Source organism: Dipteris shenzhenensis, chromosome 1 (genome assembly GCF_047967505.1).
Source record: "Dipteris shenzhenensis isolate YYH24624 ecotype China chromosome 1, Dip_SZ_1.0, whole genome shotgun sequence".
NCBI classification, from domain to species: Eukaryota; Viridiplantae; Streptophyta; class Polypodiopsida; order Gleicheniales; family Dipteridaceae; genus Dipteris; species Dipteris shenzhenensis.
In genome coordinates this window covers 60,729,781-60,749,155 of record NC_141596.1, presented here as the reverse complement: position 1 = coordinate 60,749,155, position 19,375 = coordinate 60,729,781, and the positions used below count along the sequence as shown (strand labels likewise).

Here is a 19,375-nt window from a genome sequence, read left to right as displayed (position 1 = left end):
TTATATACTCATTACCCATTGCATAGATGAAATGAAGATAGAAATGTGTAATTTGGGCTTTGAAGTTTGGAATGTGGTTATTAGTTAAGTTTTAAAATTTAGCAACCACGTGGGAAAACTTGACAACCATGACAAGCGGCCTTTGAAGTTTAGAGTCAAGTTACTACGCCAGGAACTGAAGTTATGTAAGTGGAAAGAGATGGCATACTTCAACCGTGCAAGTAATGCCATAATAAGGCAAGACACCCGTTCAATGTATGGCATCTACTTGAAGCGTTCAAGTAGATGCCATAATAAGGCAGTAGGCTCCGAAGTTTTGTGCATTGAACAATACCATCAGCGAAGGTCGACAGTTACTCTAACTATGTCTTCTACTAATCAACACCGTTACAATCCAAGCTCTTAAGCCATCCATGATCCAAGCTCTTCTGCAATAGTTAGAAATCTGATCAAAAGAAACCGGAGACAGTCGGAGTCAGCCCAGTATACGGAATGCACAGTGTTGCACATCTGTAAATGATCTATGCTCTAGCAAAATCGGAAATTCCAATCGCAATGCTGAATCCCAAGCGCATCGTCTGTACCGACAGCGTCACAGTTTGTACCTGCGGGCGGTGAACACTGTCGTCTGTTCTTCATTGACACTTCAAACCTCTCCTCGTCCATTTCGGATCAGGAGACAACTGGAAGGCAGAGCCCAGACTTACACTTGTGTTTGCGGTAGCGCGTAAATATGGCTTAGTGGAAGATACGCACGGAGAGGCCCGCGGCTATCTTCGCCGCTCTTTATGCCTTTTCTTATCGAGCTGCTTTTGTTTTTTCGCATCCTCAGTACAGTTGCAGCCGATGTGGATGAAGAAAGTCACATCGTTGTTTCTCATCCTCGTCGCACTTCAGCACGCTACCAGCATTGCGCGCGCAGCCGAAGTGAAGCATTTGTGGACGATAAACTACGCGTTCTGGTCACCGGATTGCGTAGAGCGACTGTTGATTGCCATCAACGGAACATATCCGGGCCCAACCATAGGTGCTCACGCTGGGGACACGATTATTGTTGACGTGCAAAATCTCATGCCCACCGAGAGTTTGGTTATCCACTGGCACGGAATACGGCAGGTGAGTTTCATGGAGAAGTTTAGCCTTTGGTGGGTTGTTGGGTGTAATTGAACATTGATATCGTCACTGATGAAGGTTTGTTCCTGGGGTTCCAGATTGGAACACCGTGGTCCGATGGGACTGGGTCTGTTTCTCAATGTGCCATCGCTCCAGGGAAAACATTAGTAACTTTTGTTCAAATGTTCGGTTTCTTACACATAGCTAGACATCGCATTAACTTTCTTTCTCCAGTGATGTCATTGCGTTTCAAGGCTTCCTTATTGCTGTGCTATGTGCTATGAAATCAAAACCTACTTCCTGCCCCGGCTGGAACATTCTTCTACCACGGGCACCACGGCATGCAACGCACGTCAGGATTGTACGGCTGGTTGATCGTGGAAGTGGCAAATGGAACGAAGGAGCCGTTCAGCTACGACGGAGAGTTGAGTGTGCTGGTGGCCGATTGGTGGTACGATCAGGAGATGGGTTTGTTGTCGATTCCGTTCAGATGGGTGGGTGATCCACAGGTAATGAAAAGTTCGCATATCCATTGACCACAAATTTTGCGCGTGAGATATGCTGAAATGGCTGGAGTTTGTGAGTTTGGATACTACAAGATCTTCCACATGACTAAAGACTTTTGGGAAGGAATATTTCTTTTTTTTTTTCATAATTTGGAATATTGGATTTCGTGAGTATCTATTATCCAAAAGTCCACGAGGTCATATCTGTCGATGGCTGTGCGAGGGGTTATTAGGAATCAGAACGGAATAAGAATTTGGGACGGACTCAGTGTTCACAGAAAACATTTTTCTCAACAAATCATAAAACTTGGGGTTTCAAATTTTGAAGGTTTTTCCGAAGAATTTGTCGACCTTTTAGCTAAAATATAACTAAATTGCCTAAAATTTTGCAGATTTTACAAAATTGAGAAAATAATTTTTATAGGTGAAAATAAAAATGTTACAGGTTCATTGTATATAGTTTGCAGGTTTTCTGTGAACACTGGACGGACTCATCTATACTACTCTTTAAGGAGAGGTTTCCACGTGGCACTCTCCGGGTAGCTCTCCTCTGCTCTCACCTCCCTTTCGTTACACGAGTAACCTGACCCGTCTACGACGGGCTAGCGACCCGCTCCGCCGGGTCTCAAGATGCTAAAATGTCTGAAACCAGCAACATATTCTAACCAAAAAAAATGTCTACGACATAGTACTTCAAAATATTACATCCAAAAGTGAAATCAGAGAACTCATTGATATGTCCAAATACACATCCGCATACAATGTCGTAACTGAACATACAAAATCTACAATAGACACACAAACATCCCTAAAGGGAAAAGTCTGCGGCCATGTACTATAGGGAAAAGCTTGCGTCAGCCATGTACTCCACATCCGCCATGTCTATAAAAAAAATTCTGTAAGACAAGAGTACTTCAAAATATCACATCCAAAAGTGCAGTCACATGTCTAAACATGCAATAGCTACATAAAGAACTGATTGATATATCCAAATACACAGCCACAAATAAAGTCATAACTGAACATACAAAATCTACAATAGACACACCAACATCCCTAAGGAAAAAGTCTGCGGCCATGTACTGCACGGAAAAGCTTGCGACGGCCATTCACTCCATGTCCACCACATCCGCCGCGTCCACCACGGCTACGAACATACAACGGAGTACCAGCAATCGTATCTAGCCCAGCATCACATAGAAAGATAATTGAGGAACTATAATTATTGAGCCATAAAACTTTTATACATGTATGTTGGTAAAACCCAACTCATTCTTTAGAGTACTTACTCAGACGCAAAGGGCTGTCAACAATGCTCAGATAGGTGTACGTGTAGTCCCCATTTTGCCCTCGATAGAAAATTCGTGTCCCCACACATTCTTCCGTATCCCAGCCAGCGAACAGTGATGGTATGTGGTCCATCATCCCTATGAACCCAGCAAGCCAGGACAGCGTAATATCCCAAATGGACTCGTCCATCCAAAGAGTTGTGGATGTGGAGATTCATTAGAAACCTTAAATCAAGAACAGTCCTAAAAGACAAACAATAGCATGTTTTCCCACTCACATATAATCAAAAAAAAAACCTTTTGTTTTAACAAAAAAATAAAGCAACAAACAATGTACACGATTCTTACCCAAGGTAGCTCTCCAGCTCAAGCAAATCCAACAACAGTTGTGCGCTCTCCAGAGATCCCCAGTCCGCAAGATCTGCATTTTTCTAAAAGTGAGTGACTATACTATTAAACATGTCAACATAAAACGTGGTTGTCAAGCAGCTATGTACCTTGCACTTGCGCTCCTGTTTTCGATGAGAAACGTGAACTGCCTAGACATCCTATCGCATTGCAAAAAAAGAATGCACGTGTCGATCTACATATACTGGAAAAAAACAATAGGCTTGAAGAGAAAATAGGTTGTAGTATATTGCAAACCCATGACTCAAATGAAAAATGAAATCCAAACATTATCAAGGACAAAGTCATGAAATATTACGTCTCAGTTCATATTTCTGTAAATAGCCAACATTCTCGAAGACCTATGACAGTTGGAATATTGAAAGAAGTTTAAAAAAACCTATACAAAGATTACCGAAATGAAGATTTGCCACCCAAGAAAGCCTCAAGAGGGTTTGAAAGAGCAATGTCATACTCCTAGGCTCTTGCTATTGCCAATTGCAAAACTTCCTTGTACACAACATTTGTGGTAGAAGTATTATCCATCTCCTCGCCCCTAGCATTAGACGCACTCTGCAAAATGAAAACCTTAAGTAACAGCGTTTGATGCTCGGATATGTGGAAATGCCACGTATAGTTGGCCATGATTGAATACCGGTGTCGCCAAGTACAGCCCCAAAACAAACAATGTTTGGCCCTGTGGCTTATTGATTGTCATGCCAAATGCCAAATCGGATAGGAAATTGCCGTCTCCTCATGTCGAATGGGAGTTTAAGGTTGGTCGAAATGAATGTTATCCTTCAAATAAACGTTCTATCACCAGCATTGGTACCCGTAATGATTTCAGCTTCTAACACTTTCCTGTAAAACTCTTTCCAAATACACATCCGCAAACAAAGTCATAACTGAACATACAAAATCTAAAATAGACACACAAACATCCCTAAAAGGGAAAAAGTCTGCGGCCATGTACTATAGGGAAAAAGCCTGCGCCGACCATGTACTCCACATCCGCCATGTCCAAAAAAAAATTTCTCTGACAGAGTACTTCAAAAATATCACATCCAAAAGTGCAATCACATGTATGAACATGCAATAGCTACATCAAACAACTGATTGATATATCCAAATACACAGCCGCAAATAAAGTCATAACTGAACATACAAAATCTACAATAGACACACAAACATCCCTGAGGGAAAAGTCTGCGACCATGTGTTACACGGAAAGGGCTGCGACGTTCGCCACATCCACCGCAGTTACGAAAATACAACGGGTACCAACATTCGTATATGGGCCAGCATCACACAGAAAGATAAATTGGGAACTATAATTATTGACCCGGCAATCTAGGATAGCGTAATATCCCATATGGACTCGTCCATCTAAAGGATTGTGGGCATGGAGATTCATTAGAAACCTTGAATCAAGAACAGTCCTAAAAGACAAACAATAGCATGTTTTCCCACTCAAATAAAAACTTTTGTTTTAACAAAAAAAGAGCAACAAACAATGTACACGGTTCTTACCCAAGGTAGCTCTCCAGCTCAAGCAAATCCAACAACAGTTGCGCGCTCTCTAGAGATCCCAGCGTTTGATGCTCAGATATGTGAAAATGCCACGCATAATATAATCATCTAGAAACTATAAGATCATAATGGTTTGCATGATTTAAAAAATGTAGCTTACATTTAATGATTACTACAATCCTTTTCTATTGGCTCAGCATGTATTGGCTATCAGTTAATTACTTGAAGGGAAAGGAGGGTGTAGCATATGTGTCTACATGCAAGGTTGCATGATGGCGATTGATTGACCTATAGTAGGGTGCACACTACCTCTTTTCCTTAAGGAAAATCTCTCCTTGCTTGCTCAAATCTACCTTCTTTCGTTCCTCCATTATCTTTATTTTCTTTCATCTCCTTTCCTTAGATATTCATGCCCTTTCACCTTCCCCCTAGCATCGATCAACCCCTACACCTCTCTTTCTCACTCTCTCTCTCAAAACCACATACAAAAATTCTATAAACCTCCCCCCCCCCTCTCTCTCTCTCTCTCCCTCTCTCACAAAAACACAAAAGCACACACACACGCACACACACACACGCACACAAACACACACTCTCTCTCTCACACACACATATAATCTCTCTCTCTCTCTCTCTCTCTCTCTCTCTCTCTCTCTCTCTCTCTCTCTCTCTCTCCCCCCTCTTCTACTTATCTTTCTCTTGCACAATTCTCCCCCCTCTTCCACTTATCTTTCTCTTGCATTGGATCATCCCTCAAGATGGTTTTTAATCAAGAAATTCGCCGGTATTGGCAGCAAGGAAATACGGGAAATAATTTAATGTACTTAATGTGTCTAGTTAGAATGAATGGACTATTGTTAGGTGCTCCAATAACATACAGCAATGGCTAGAGGAAGTGTATATAAGCGAACTGTACATCTCTCTCTCTCTCTCTCTCTCTCTCTCTCTCTCTCTCTCTCTCTCTCTCTCTCTCTCTCTCTCTCGCCCAACCTACAGTAGCCCAACCTATAACACAGTTGCACGCTAAACTACTAGCCTTTTCTACAATCCTTTTCTATTGGCTCAGCATGTATTGGCTATCAGTTAATTACTTGAAGGGAAAGGAGGGTGTAGCATATGTGTCTACATGCAAGGTTGCATGATGGCGATTGATTGACCTATAGTAGGGTGCACACTACCTCTTTTCCTTCAGAAAAATCTCTCCTTGCTTGCTCAAATCTACCTTCTTTCGTTCCTCCATTATCTTTATTTTCTTTCATCTCCTTTCCTTAGATATTCATGCCCTTTCACCTTCCCCCTAGCATCGATCAACCCCTACACCTCTCTTTCTCACTCTCTCTCTCAAAACCACATACAAAAATTCTATAAACCTCCCCTCCCCTCTCTCTCTCTCTCCCTCTCTCACAAAAACACAAAAGCACACACACACACACACACACACACACACACAAACACACTCTCTCTCTCTCACACACACATATAATCTCTCTCTCTCTCTCTCTCTCTCTCTCTCTCTCTCTCTCTCTCTCCCCCCTCTTCCACTTATCTTTCTCTTGCATTGGATCATCCCTCAAGATGGTTTTTAAGCATGTGCAATTCTCCCCCTCTTCCACTTATCTTTCTCTTGCATTGGATCATCCCTCAAGATGGTTTTTAATCAAGAAATTCGCCGGTATTGGCAGCAAGGAAATACGGGAAATAATTTAATGTACTTAATGTGTCTAGTTAGAACGAATGGACTATTGTTGGGTGCTCCAATAACATACAGCAATGGCTAGAGGAAGTGAATCGTATGACTATATGTGATATAAGGTAGACTGATACAGTTAATTACTTGAAGGGAAAGGAGGGTGTAGCATATGTGTCTACATACAAGGTCATATGATAATGTCGTTAGTCCATATTTGGTTTAATCCATATTCTTTTGTTTTCGGCGCATGTAATGAAATAGTCATTGAACTGAATCACACTCCCTCACCTTTATGTCTGCACTCTGCATGCCTTTGCCCCCTCGAGATTTGCATTCGGGTCCTCACACACACACCGTCTCGCTCTCTCTCTCTGACCTTGCTCACACACACACCGTCTCGCTCTCTCTCTCTTTTGTTTTCGGCGCATGCAATGAAATAGTCATTGATTTTTGTTATGTGCTGGAGGAGCATGGGATGAGGCAAGGAAGGGAAGGCAATAGTAGATAGAAGATAGATGCTCAAGGGCACTCGTATAACTGTACATCTCTCTCTCTCTCTCTCTCTCTCTCTCTCTTTCTCTCTCTCTGTCTCATAGAAATACGTAATGACATACACCCCCACGTATAAATTAAGCTAATGCCTTACACCTTTATCCCCCCTCCCCATTTCCTTTATATTTGATTTAATCCATATTCTTTTATTTTCGGCGCATGCAATGAAATAGTCGTTGAACTGAATCACACTCCCTCACCTTTATGTCTGCACTTTGCATGCCTTTGCCCAGATTCCATAGAACAAACATGAGCAGAAATGAATTGGCATAGGAGGTAGATACCCAAAGATTGTAGCCCATCTCCTCTCAGCAAAGAATTTGGAATCAAGTTGGATGGATTGAGATATTTGTGAATGAGCTCGTGCCAAGCACTCGTGCAAATATTTTCCGATTCAAAGGCGGCAAGTTGCTTAGAGTGACCAAGGATATGGTGGTAGGAAGTAGAAATCATAGGACATGTTAAAAGGAGAAATCGACATGGAAGGCACATGGCCCTAGTGTCTATTTCAAAAATCAAATCCCCCTAACCTCCCCTTGCCATGCATTAGCCTCCTCTAATGAACCCTAAATCTAAGACCTTAGTCCTATGATTGCTACTTCCTACAATCTTACTGTCTGCTCATGAAGGTGCTCCTGGGAAAGATACAATTAACTTTGGACCTTTCATATCCAACCACATCATGGACTTATTTCACTTCTGTCCACCATTATATTTTGCTCTGTGTGTGTGTGTGTGTAGCCCCATCTATCATCCAATCGCCTCATCTCTCGAGCTTAGTTCTCATGGCTATAAAGCACATGACGTGAAACACACTTAATCCTTTACTCTCCTTGAGAACCAAGACTAACTTCTGAAAGAGGTTAGATTAGATCACTTAGGGAAGAGGATGCTGGCTTATCTCTAGACATACTGCCAGCTCGATGCTCCTAAGAAAATACTGATCCAAACACATCATGGCCTTGTCTTATTTCACTTCTGCCTACCATTATATTTCTCGTCCCCTCTCTCTCTCTCTCTCTCTCTCTCTCTCTCAATGTAGCCCCACCTATCATCCAATCGCCTCACGTCTCAAGCTTAGTTCTCATGGCTATAGTCCACATGACATGAAACATATATGCTTTACTCTCATTGAGAAGCAAGGCTAGCTTCTCAAAACAAAGGTTAGATTAGATCACTTAGGGTAGAGGGTGCAAGCTTATCTATAGACATATTGCCAGGTCATCAAGATGCTCCTACGAAAGATACAATCACATTTAATGATTACTGGTCCAACCACATCATGGCCTTGTCTTATTTCACTTCTGCCCTACCATTATATCCTTTCGTCCTCTCTCTCTCTCTCTCTCTCTCTCTCTCTCTCTCTCTCTCTCTCTCTCTCTCTCTCTCTCTGTCACTACTACACACGCATCCTATTATTGCGACGTTTACGTACCGACGATTAGCGCCCGCTTAGCGTTAATCGTCGGTATAAAAATCGGGTGTCGTAAATCGTCGCTATATAGCGACTTTTGCTAAGCGTCGCTATATAGCGACGTTAGTAAAAGTCGCTATATAGCGACTTTTAAAGGTCGCTATATAGCGACACTGAGACAATATATTATAGCGACGTTTTACAGAGAGGTTTTTTTTTTTTTTTTAGCCTTAAAAATTATTTTCTTCCAATGACAAAATTTTTTAAATTTTCATACATGTTTGAGCTCATAGAGAATTAAAAAATGAGAGCATGTACATCAAGCCTTTGAAGCTCATATATTCATGTCCAAGTTTGAGATGAGAAAAATCAAATTAAATAAGAGCATTTACATCAACTGTTTCATCTTGAGCCAAGTCTAAGGCGCCAAGCAAGTCTATCTCCAACTCTATACCGAGTTGATCTCCTATATCATCATCGTACTCTAGCATCGTACGTTCACCTAAAAGTATTTGATCATCTTCTTCAATTAAGCTTAAGTGTGGTGATTGATCTTGACGATTGTTGTCTTCCTCGTCAATATCGTGATCTCCATCCTCCTCCCGTGCGATGTCATTATGCGCATCTTCCTCTTGCCTCATATGGTGATCTACATCTTCTTCGCTAGATTCATCAATTGGATCCGGCATTGGTAGTGGCATCTCCATATCCACATCTCGATCTTCAAAAATCTGCTTACTTCGTGGTGCAACTTGGATCACGTACCACCATCTTGGATCAGAACGATCCGAATGAAAAACCACCTATATTGAAGATGAAAAATCACGTGCCAAATGTCGTCAATTATATATATATCAATGGACTTAAAAAACGAAAGCTTCGACTAATTAAATCATTAGTATGCACCTGCTCACAGTGCTCGGGAAGAACAAAAGTATCACTTTCATCGGTCCAATGTTTGGTGGAGTCTATTGCAAAGAGACCGCTACTATCTTTTCTCACAATCGCATGGGGACCGTTGTAAGTAGTTCTAAACCATTTTAGATCAAGAATGAAAATAGTAAATCGTCTGAAATCAATTTCATAGATGTCGCGTATGGTTCCACAATAATCCAACTGTGAGGAGAGAAGATTGGTATCCGAAGCACTTGCTCGGCTATCTTGTGTGAAGTTAGCCATGACTCCACAATCATACGTGACTCTCTTTGAATCGATGCGTTCCACGCGAAAATGTCGTCCATATGACCATAATGCACTGTACTTTTTGTACTGTAAAAGAGCATCATTAAAACAATGAAGATGCACCTATTTTATAGCATATATTGCCACAAATAATTACTTAATTACGTCAAGAGATAAGAAACTTACATGCACCATACATCCAGATGATAACTCCCGCTCGCGCTCGTTTATTGTCTCTCCATCACGTTCGGCTTTACGTATAGCTAGTTGTAGCCAATCAAGTGACATGTGAGTAGGGAGAAGAGCCAGATCTCGTGGATATGGTTGTGATCGCCTGTACATTACTCTGAATCTCGTCCTTGCATTTATTCTTTCTGCTTTGGCCACTTCATATCTCTCAATCCACTTCTGCATCTCAGGGCTATTGAGGATACAAAACTTATTGAATTTCTCCATTTGCTCTTCGCTCATCTTTCTTTCAATCCCTTTTCCTTGGGGGACCTCGCCAATGATGCGATCATCATCCTTGTTGTGCCAAGCTTGCGGCATATCAGGATCCGTGGATGCAAGAAACTCTGTGATATATACTAATGACTCTTGCACAAGCCATCCCTCTGCCATGCTTGCTTCTGGTCTTGCTCTTTGTCTTACAAACCCCTTTAAAGTTTTCATAAACCGCTCGAGAAAAAACATCCATCGATTATGAACAGTACCTGCTATAGCCACCTCATCAACTATGTGCACAAGCAAGTGGACTTGAGTTGTCATAATGCTTGAGGGAAAGTGCTTCTCAAGCAAGCATACGGCTTCGATGGATTCCACCCTAGCCTTCTCGATGCTCGATATAGAGATCTCTTTTTGAGATATCCACCTATTTCACATGTCCATGCATATGTAAGATATTTGAGATATCCACCTATTTCACATGTCCATGAAGAAAATACATAATGCGAATTGATAGTAAGCATACCTCACAATACCACAGATCTTGAATATAGCATTTCTAACATCTTCTTGTAAGCACCCTTTTATTGTAATTGGAAGGATGAACTATCAAAGCAACAATGAAATCATGTCAACAATATAACATAATAATAATTACGCTAATGCATCACTATTATCGGTACACTAATTCTACTTAGAATACCTGTAAGACCTTGTGCCAATCATGGGACTTGAGGCCACTAAGCTTATTGTCCTTTGAAAATGCTCCTTTCAAGCAACGCATGTACCCTGTCGGTGTTTGAAAAGAGGCAATGTCTGCCTTGATCGCTGCCTCCTCCCTCGTAGAGAGGATCCACGTTGCTTTCGGGAGGACAACTTTTCCTGAAGCATGCACTTGGGGCCACAAACGAGACATCCTATTCATAGCACGCAAGTCTTCTCGCACTCCTCTCGAGTCCTTGGAACCAACCAAGTGTGCCCAAATGGTAGCCCCCACATTCTTAAAGATATGCATGGGATCCAAGAGATGATTGATTTGTAACTGACCCCAATAAGGAAGCTCGTGAAAGATCGATAGCCTCTTCATACCAGGAGGAGGTTCCTCTCCATTCTCCCTCCAAGCTTGAATCCAATCACTTGCTTTCAAATATGATGGTGGTGGATCAAGCTGACCTCCACGTGCGAGATGGTCGAGTGGAAGGTATCGAGCATGACCTTCATAAACATTTTTCCTCATGTGTTTGGAGTAGCGTGCAAGCGATTTTAGAGCGGGTTCACAAACAGGACAAGCATGGTACCCACTTGTAACAAGTCCCGCACGCGTGCATGAATATGTTAGTACAAGACATGCGTGCAAAAGAGAGTAAAAAAAGCATAATCCCTCATTGTACATGTAAAGACATAACCACGTACCTGCGCACTCTCCATATCCTGGGTAGTCATGCATGGTCCACATCAAGATACCCCTAACCAAAATATCATTGGTATGCCTAGGAGCTCTGGAAATATCAAAGACCTGCACTCCTCTCCATAATATCTGTAACTCCTCTATCAAAGGTGCCATGTACACGTCCATGTTTTTTGCCTTGTACTTTCCTGGCACAAGTAGTGCAAACATGAGGTGTCCCTTTTTTATTGTTAGCCATGGTGGGATATTGTAATTCACCACGACTATGGGCCATGTCGACCAAGATGTCGAGCGTAACCCGAAAGGATTCACGCCGTCCATGGCTAGCCCAAGATGTAAGTTGCGTGGCTCTCTCGCAAAGTCCGGCCACTGATTATCTATGTGCTTCCAAGCTGCACAATCTGCAGGAATCCTCAATGTGTGATCAGTGGACCGATGAGATGCATGCCATGTCATCAACTCCGCTATGGATTTGCATCGAAACATGTGTTGTATTCTTGCAATGATGGGAAAGTGTCTTAAGACCTTTACCGGTATCCTCTCACCCTGCAAGTCATCTCTATATCGTTGTTCCCCACACTTTGGACAACTAGCCAAATCTCCATGCTCACGACGAAAGAGAATACAATCATTACGGCAAGCATGGATGGTATCATAATCCATACCCACCATTGTTAGCATCTTTTTCGCTTCATCTCTTGATGCGGGCATGGTATTTGGTGCAGGCAACATCTTTGGAGCAACCTATGACAAAGACACTATCCAAATGATGATTCTCAAAACAAACAATATCCAAATAATGATTCAATCAAATTAATGCAAGGGCTAACCTCATTAAGGCCGAGACACTTGTATCCGACCACCCATACTGTACTTGTAGATTCAAGATTGAGAGACAAGCACGTAGTTTAGACATCCTGGCACCCTCGTACAATTGTGTTGATTGCAACTCTCGCATTTTCACCTCAGACTCTGACATCACGTGTACGTGGGATGTAGTGCCCCTAAAAATGGAATCCATCATGTCGACCATACCCTCGTCGTCATCCGGGGGACTATAGTCTTGTTGAAAGTGAGAAGGTATATGTGTACCCTCGTCACCCTCGTCATCCTGTCATAAGCTCATTCGTGTAAATAGAAGATCTTCTAATTCCGGGTATACAATAAGATTGCGAACTTAAATAGCTTTGACTTACCGATGATCCATCAACATGTGCAACACCAACGGGGGGTACTGGTTCCGGCTCCTCCCCATACATCCGCAAGTGGTGCATGATAATACGACGTTGATGTCGTACTTCTCGCTTGCAATGAGTGCAATGACAATATAACCTCTCCGTAAGCCACTTCGTGCTCCCGGGCGTTGGCACATCATCGGATGAGCTTCCACTCATCCCTTCCATCTACACTTATAAAACCAAAACATAAGCATGAAGAGGAGATGTACACAATTATGAGCATAGCATGTTTAATTTGAGCTTCTCTTGAGGCTATATAAAAAGAATGACGTCGCTATATAGTAAGGATTGAAACAAAAAATCCTATATAGTAAGGCTATGTAGTAAGAGGAGATATTGACAATTATAGGCATAGCATGTTTGAGCTTCACAATAGGCCACACAAAAAAATAAACAGTAAGCGTCGCTATATAGCGACGCTCTGCTCCGTCGCTATATAGCGACGCTACGTTTTTAATTTAAAACGTCGCTATATAGCGACGCTTTAAATTAAAAACGTCGCTATATAGCGACGAAAAAGCGTCGCTATATAGCGACGCTGTGGGTTAAAACCCGAAACGCCAAAACGCGCGGCGTTTTGCTCAAACCATTCCTAATCTCTCAAGTAAGCAACCCAAAATCTCCTCCCACCTATTTTCACTGACCTCCCATCTATTCCAAGCAACCTCCTACTCTATTTCCCACTCCTCACCCTTCTCCTACCTCTTGTACACCCTCTCTCTCCTTTTTCCCTCTTTGGTTTCCAGAAAGAAAGTTCTTCAAGAGGTGAGTTTCTTTCAACAATGTAGGTTGTTTGTTTGTTAGCTTTGGTTTTGTGAGTGTTTCTACTTGTATTGCTAAAGTTTTAAACTAGTTTTCATGCTTGATTAGAAAGGATTGAAACAAAAAACGAAATTTCAAGAAAGAAAGAAAGAAACTCACCTCTTCTTCCTGTATTTCTCTTCCTTCTCTTCCTTCTCTTCTCCTCAATCTCCTCCTTTCCTTGTCTCCTCAATCTTCTCTTTCCTTGTCTCCTTTCAAGAAGTTGCTTTTGTGATCTCCTCTTTCCACTAACATCTTATTTGAAAAAATGGGTTGTTTTCTCTCTTTTGTAGGGCCAGTCCACTACACCGAGCGGGACATACTCTCTCTTTTGTGGGGCCAGTCCACTACACCGAGCGGGACATACTTTTACAGGTAAGTGCTTCCTCTTCTTTCCATTTAATATTTTTGTTATTTGCATTGGCCTGCAGCTAGCGCCTTAAGTGCTAGTTGCAGTGATGGGCGTAGGAACCCTCTCTTCCCCCTTCTCTTTTTCTCATTTTTCCCCCTTCTCTTTTTTCCCTCTTCTCTTATTCTCTCTTTCCCCCTTCTCTCTTTCCCCCTCTCTCTTTTCCCTTCTCTCTTTCCTTTCCCCCTTATTCTCTATTTCCTTTCCCTCTTATTCTCTTATGCTTATGCTTCTCTCATTCCCCCTTCTCTATTTCCCCCTTCTCTCATTCGCATAAGCTCTTTTTCCGCATGAGCATAAGCTCCTTCTCTATTTCCGCATGAGCATAAGCATGAGCTTATGCTTATGCTTATGCTTATGCTTAAGCATAAGCATGAGCATAAACTCATGCTTATGCTCATGCATGAGCATGAGCTTATGCGTAAGTTTCCGCATAAGCTTATGCAGAAATAGAGAATGAGAGAAGCTTATGCTTCTCTCATTCTCTTTTTCCGCATAACCTCCTTCTCTTTTCCCGCATAACCTCCTTCTCTATTTCCGCATGAGCATAAGCTCCTTCTCTTTTTCCGCATGAGCATAAGCATGAGCTTATGCTTATGCTTATGCATAAGCATAAGCATAAGCTCATGCTTATGCTCGTGCATGAGCATGAGCTTATGCGTAAGTTTCCGCATAAGCTCCTTCTCTTTTTCCGCATGAGCTTATGCTTATGCTTATGCATAAGCATAAGCTCATGCTTATGCTCATGCATGAGCATGAGCTTATGCGTAAGTTTCCGCATAAGCTTATGCGGAAATAGAGAATGAGAGAAGCTTATGCTTCTCTCATTCTCTTTTTCCGCATAAGCTCCTTCTCTTTTATGCTTATGCATAAGCATATGCATAAGCATAAGCATAAGCTCATGCTTATGCTCATGCAGAAAAAGAGAAGGAGCTTATGCGGAAACTTACGCATAAGCTCATGCTCATGCATGAGCATAAGCATGAGCTTATGCTTATGCATAAGCATAAGCATACGCTCATGCTTATGCTCCGCATAAGCTCCTTCTCTTTTTCCGCATGAGCATAAGCATGAGCTTATGCTTATGCTTATGCATAAGCATAAGCTCATGAGCTTATGCGGAGCATAAGCATGAGCATATGCTCATGCTTATGCTCCGCATAAGCTCCTTCTCTTTTTCCGCATGAGCATAAGCATGAGCTTATGCTTATGCTTATGCATAAGCATAAGCTCATGCTTATGCTCATGCTTATGCTCATGCATGAGCATGAGCTTATGCGTAAGTTTCCGCATAAGCTCCTTCTCTTTTTCCGCATGAGCATAAGCATAAGCTCATGCTTATGCTCATGCATGAGCATGAGCTTATGCGTAAGTTTCCGCATAAGCTTATGCGGAAATAGAGAATGAGAGAAGCTTTGCTTCTCTCATTCTCTTTTTCCGCATAACCTCCTTCTCTTTTCCCGCATAAGCTCCTTCTCTATTTCCGCATGAGCATAAGCTCCTTCTCTTTTTCTGCATGAGCTCCTTCTCTCTTTCCGCATGAGCTCCTTCTCTATATCCGCATAAGCATAAGCATGAGCTTATGCGTAAGTTTTCGCATAAGCTTATGCGGAAATAGAGAATGAGAGAAGCTTATGCTTCTCTCATTCTCTTTTTCCGCATAAGCTCCTTCTCTCTTTCCGCATAAGCACCTTCTCTATTTCCGCATGAGCATAAGCTCCTTCTCTTTTTCCGCATGAGCTCCTTCTCTCTTTCCGCATAAGCTCCTTCTCTATATCCGCATAAGCTCCTTCTCTATATCCGCATGAGCATAAGCATGAGCTCATGCTTATGCTCATGCATGAGCATGAGCTTATGCGTAAGTTTTCGCATAAGCTTATGCGGAAATAGAGAATGAGAGAAGCTTATGCGGAAACATCATTCTCTTTTTCTGCATAAGCTCCTTCTCTCTTTCCGCATAAGCACCTTCTCTATTTCCGCATGAGCATAAGCTCCTCTTTTTCCGCATGAGCTTCTTCTCTCTTTCCGCATAAGCTCCTTCTCTATATCCGCATGAGCATAAGCATGAGCTTATGCTTCTGCTTATGCTTAAGCATAAGCATAAGCATAAGCTCATGCTTATGCTCATGCATGAGCATGAGCTTATGCGTAAGTTTCCGCATATGCGTGAGCATATGCGGAAATAGAGAATGAGAGAAGCTTATGCTTCTCTCATTCTCTATTTCCGCATATGCGGAAACATGAGCATAAGCTCATGCTCACCCATGAGCATAAGCATAAGCTCATGCGGAAAAAGAGAAGGAGCTTATGCGGAAATAGAGAATGAGTTTCCGCATAAGCTCTTTCTCTTTTTCCGCATAAGCTTCTTCTCTTTCTCTTTTGCGTGAGCATATGCGGAAACATGAGCATAAGCTCATGCTCACCCATGAGCATAAGCATAAGCTCATGCGGAAATAGAGAATGAGTTTCCGCATAAGCTCTTTCTCTTTTTCCGCATAAGCTCCTTCTCTTTCTCTTTTGCGTGAGCATATGCGGAAATAGAGAATGAGAGAAGCTTATGCTTCTCTCATTCTCTATTTTCGCATATGCGGAAACATGAGCATAAGCTCATGCTCACCCATGAGCATAAGCATAAGCTCATGCTCACCCATGAGCATAAGCATAAGCTCATGCGGAAAAAGAGAAGGAGCTTATGCGGAAATAGAGAATGAGTTTCCGCATAAGCTCTTTCTCTTTTTCCGCATAAGCTCCTTCTCTTTCTCTTTTGCGTGAGCATATGCGGAAATAGAGAATGAGAGAAGCTTATGCTTCTCTCATTCTCTATTTCCGCATATGCGAAAACATGAGCATAAGCTCATGCTCACCCATGAGCATAAGCATAAGCTCATGCGGAAAAAGAGAAGGAGCTTATGCGGAAATAGAGAATGAGTTTCCGCATAAGCTCTTTCTCTTTTTCTGCATAAGCTCCTTCTCTTTCTCTTTTGCGTGAGCATATGCGGAAATAGAGAATGAGAGAAGCTTATGCTTCTCTCATTCTCTATTTCCGCATATGCGGAAACATGAGCATAAGCTCATGCTCACCCATGAGCATAAGCATAAGCTCATGCGGAAAAAGAGAAGGAGCTTATGCGGAAATAGAGAATGAGTTTCCGCATAAGCTCTTTCTCTTTTTCCGCATAAGCTCTTTCTCTTTCTCTTTTGCATGAGCATATGCGGAAATAGAGAAAGAGAGAAGCTTATGCTTCTCTCATTCTCTATTTTCGCATATGGAAACATGAGCATAAGCTCATGCTCACCCATGAGCATAAGCATAAGCTCATGCGGAAAAAGAGAAGGAGCTTATGCGGAAATAGAGAATGAGTTTCCGCATAAGCTCTTTCTCTTTTTCCGCATAAGCTCTTTCTCTTTCTCTTTTGCGTGAGCATATGCGGAAACATGAGCATAAGCTCATGCTCACCCATGAGAAGGAGCTTATGCATAAAATAGAGAATGAGTTTCCGCATGCTTATGCTCATGCGGAAAAAGAGAAGGAGCTTATGCAGAAAAAAGAGCATAAGCATAAGCTCCTTCTCTTTTTCCGCATGAGCATAAGCATAAGCTCCTTCTTTTTTTCTGCATAAGCTCCTTCTCTTTTTCCGCATGAGCATAAGCATGCGGAAACTCATTCTCTATTTTATGCATAAGCTCCTTCTCTATTTCCGATGCCTATGCTTAAGCATAAGCTCATGCTTATGCTCATGCATGTGCATGAGCTTATGCTTAAGTTTCCGGATAAGCTCATGCTTATGCGTGAGCTTATGCGGAAATAGAGAATGAGAGAAGCATAAGCTCATTCTCTATTTCTACATAAGCTCATTCTCTATTTCCCACTCTATTTCCCCCTTCTCTCATTTCCCCCTTCTCTCCTTCTCTATTTTCCCTCATCTCTTTCCCCTTCTCTATTTCCCCCTTCTCTCATTCTCTATTTCCTCATTCTCATTCTTTTCTTTCCTTTACATCTTCTTTCCGTCTTATCTTTCCCTCTTCTTTCCCTCTTTCCTTTCCCTCTTCTTTCCTTTCCCTCTTCTTTCTTCTTGCCTATGCCTATGCCTATGAGAATGCTCATGTTTGTTTTTTGTTTTCTGTTTTCGTGTTTGTGTCTATGTTAGACATGGGATCACGTCGCTCATCGGACGAGTACGGACAGCCTCGCAGGAGAAGAGCTCACGATCTATATGCTCCAGAGGACTTTGATTCCTCTCAGGCAACTACCCCGAGGACTACCCCCGGTCCTAGCACTGTGACTACCCTTGGTCCGACCCCTCTTCCACGTAGCACTGCGACTACCCCTCAGGGGACTCCATTGCTAGCCGCGCATGGCTTTGTTGGGACTCCCGACGAGTTTGTAGCGCAGATGAGCGATGAGGAGGCAGCGAGATTCTTCTCTCTGCTCTCTCAGAGGACCTCCGCAATTCCTTCCCCTACACCGACGGGTGGACGTACTGCCCAGCCATCCCCTCGCGCCCCTTCGACCACGGGATCATCACCTGCGCATGCCTCCCGCAAGGGAAGGAAGAGTAGGATGGGCGGCTCATGTTGTGCTGACTGAGGAGATGTAGACGAGTCAGCACACTCACGCTCCTTTAGGTCTCCACTTGGTCCGGAGACACAGTATCAGTCAGGTCCCTTTCCCTCTCCTACTCCCACAGCTACTCCTCGATCCGGAAGCGGTCGCGCAGCTTCCACTCCTTCAGACTCTGCTACCGTCAGTCCCCCTTACTCATCAGGGGATCTCTCCTATCAAATCACATCTGCCGGAGAGATAATAGAAGACAAAAAGGGCAAAGCAGTGATGGCCGCCATGAGGCGGTTGATGAGTCATCACTTCAAGAGCGGCATAAATATCGATTGGCGGTATCAAGATGCCCAAAAGAAGCAGGCGGTGATCGATGAGTTAAAACAAAGATATCCTAATCCGCCAAATGTGGAGTTTAATAACAATTATATGCTCGAGCTCATGGGTTTGGTCCTAAAGCATCGCAGATCAACCATGCGTACTTCCATTACAAAGGGGTTGGCTAAACCCAGCTGGGCAGACAAAGATGATTGGAAGTACTTCAAGAAGCAACATAGGGACCATCCCGAAATGTTCGAGGGTCAGAGGAGGGCTGCGAAGAGACGGCTGGACGTCGTAGGTACTTCGCACTTTGGTGCAGGCGGACGGTATGCGTTCGAGGCAACCGTGGTAAGTCTACTTCTTTCCATTTAATGTATTGTTCTATTTGTTTTACTTACATATTACATGCACTTTAGCTAACTCTAACTCTCGTAAATTGGATCCACAGCAAGCTGCGATGGGTCATCTTCCTACGGATGCAGAGATGCGGCGCGCATTTCGGATAGGAACAAAGCCGTGGTTCATTGAGCAAGAGG

General features: G+C 42.7%; 1 protein-coding gene across 1 annotated transcript; it reads left to right on the top strand.

Moving 5' to 3' along the window:
• The first annotated feature begins 846 nt into the window (after nt 1-846).
• On the top strand, nt 847-2,026 carry LOC147906146 (L-ascorbate oxidase-like). The gene is made up of 4 exons (XM_087387422.1): nt 847-1,116; nt 1,212-1,302; nt 1,408-1,622; nt 2,012-2,026. The coding sequence occupies exons 1-4, from the start codon at nt 847-849 to the stop codon at nt 2,024-2,026; spliced, it is 591 nt and encodes a 196-aa protein (XP_087243548.1).
• The last annotated feature ends 17,349 nt before the right edge of the window (nt 2,027-19,375 follow it).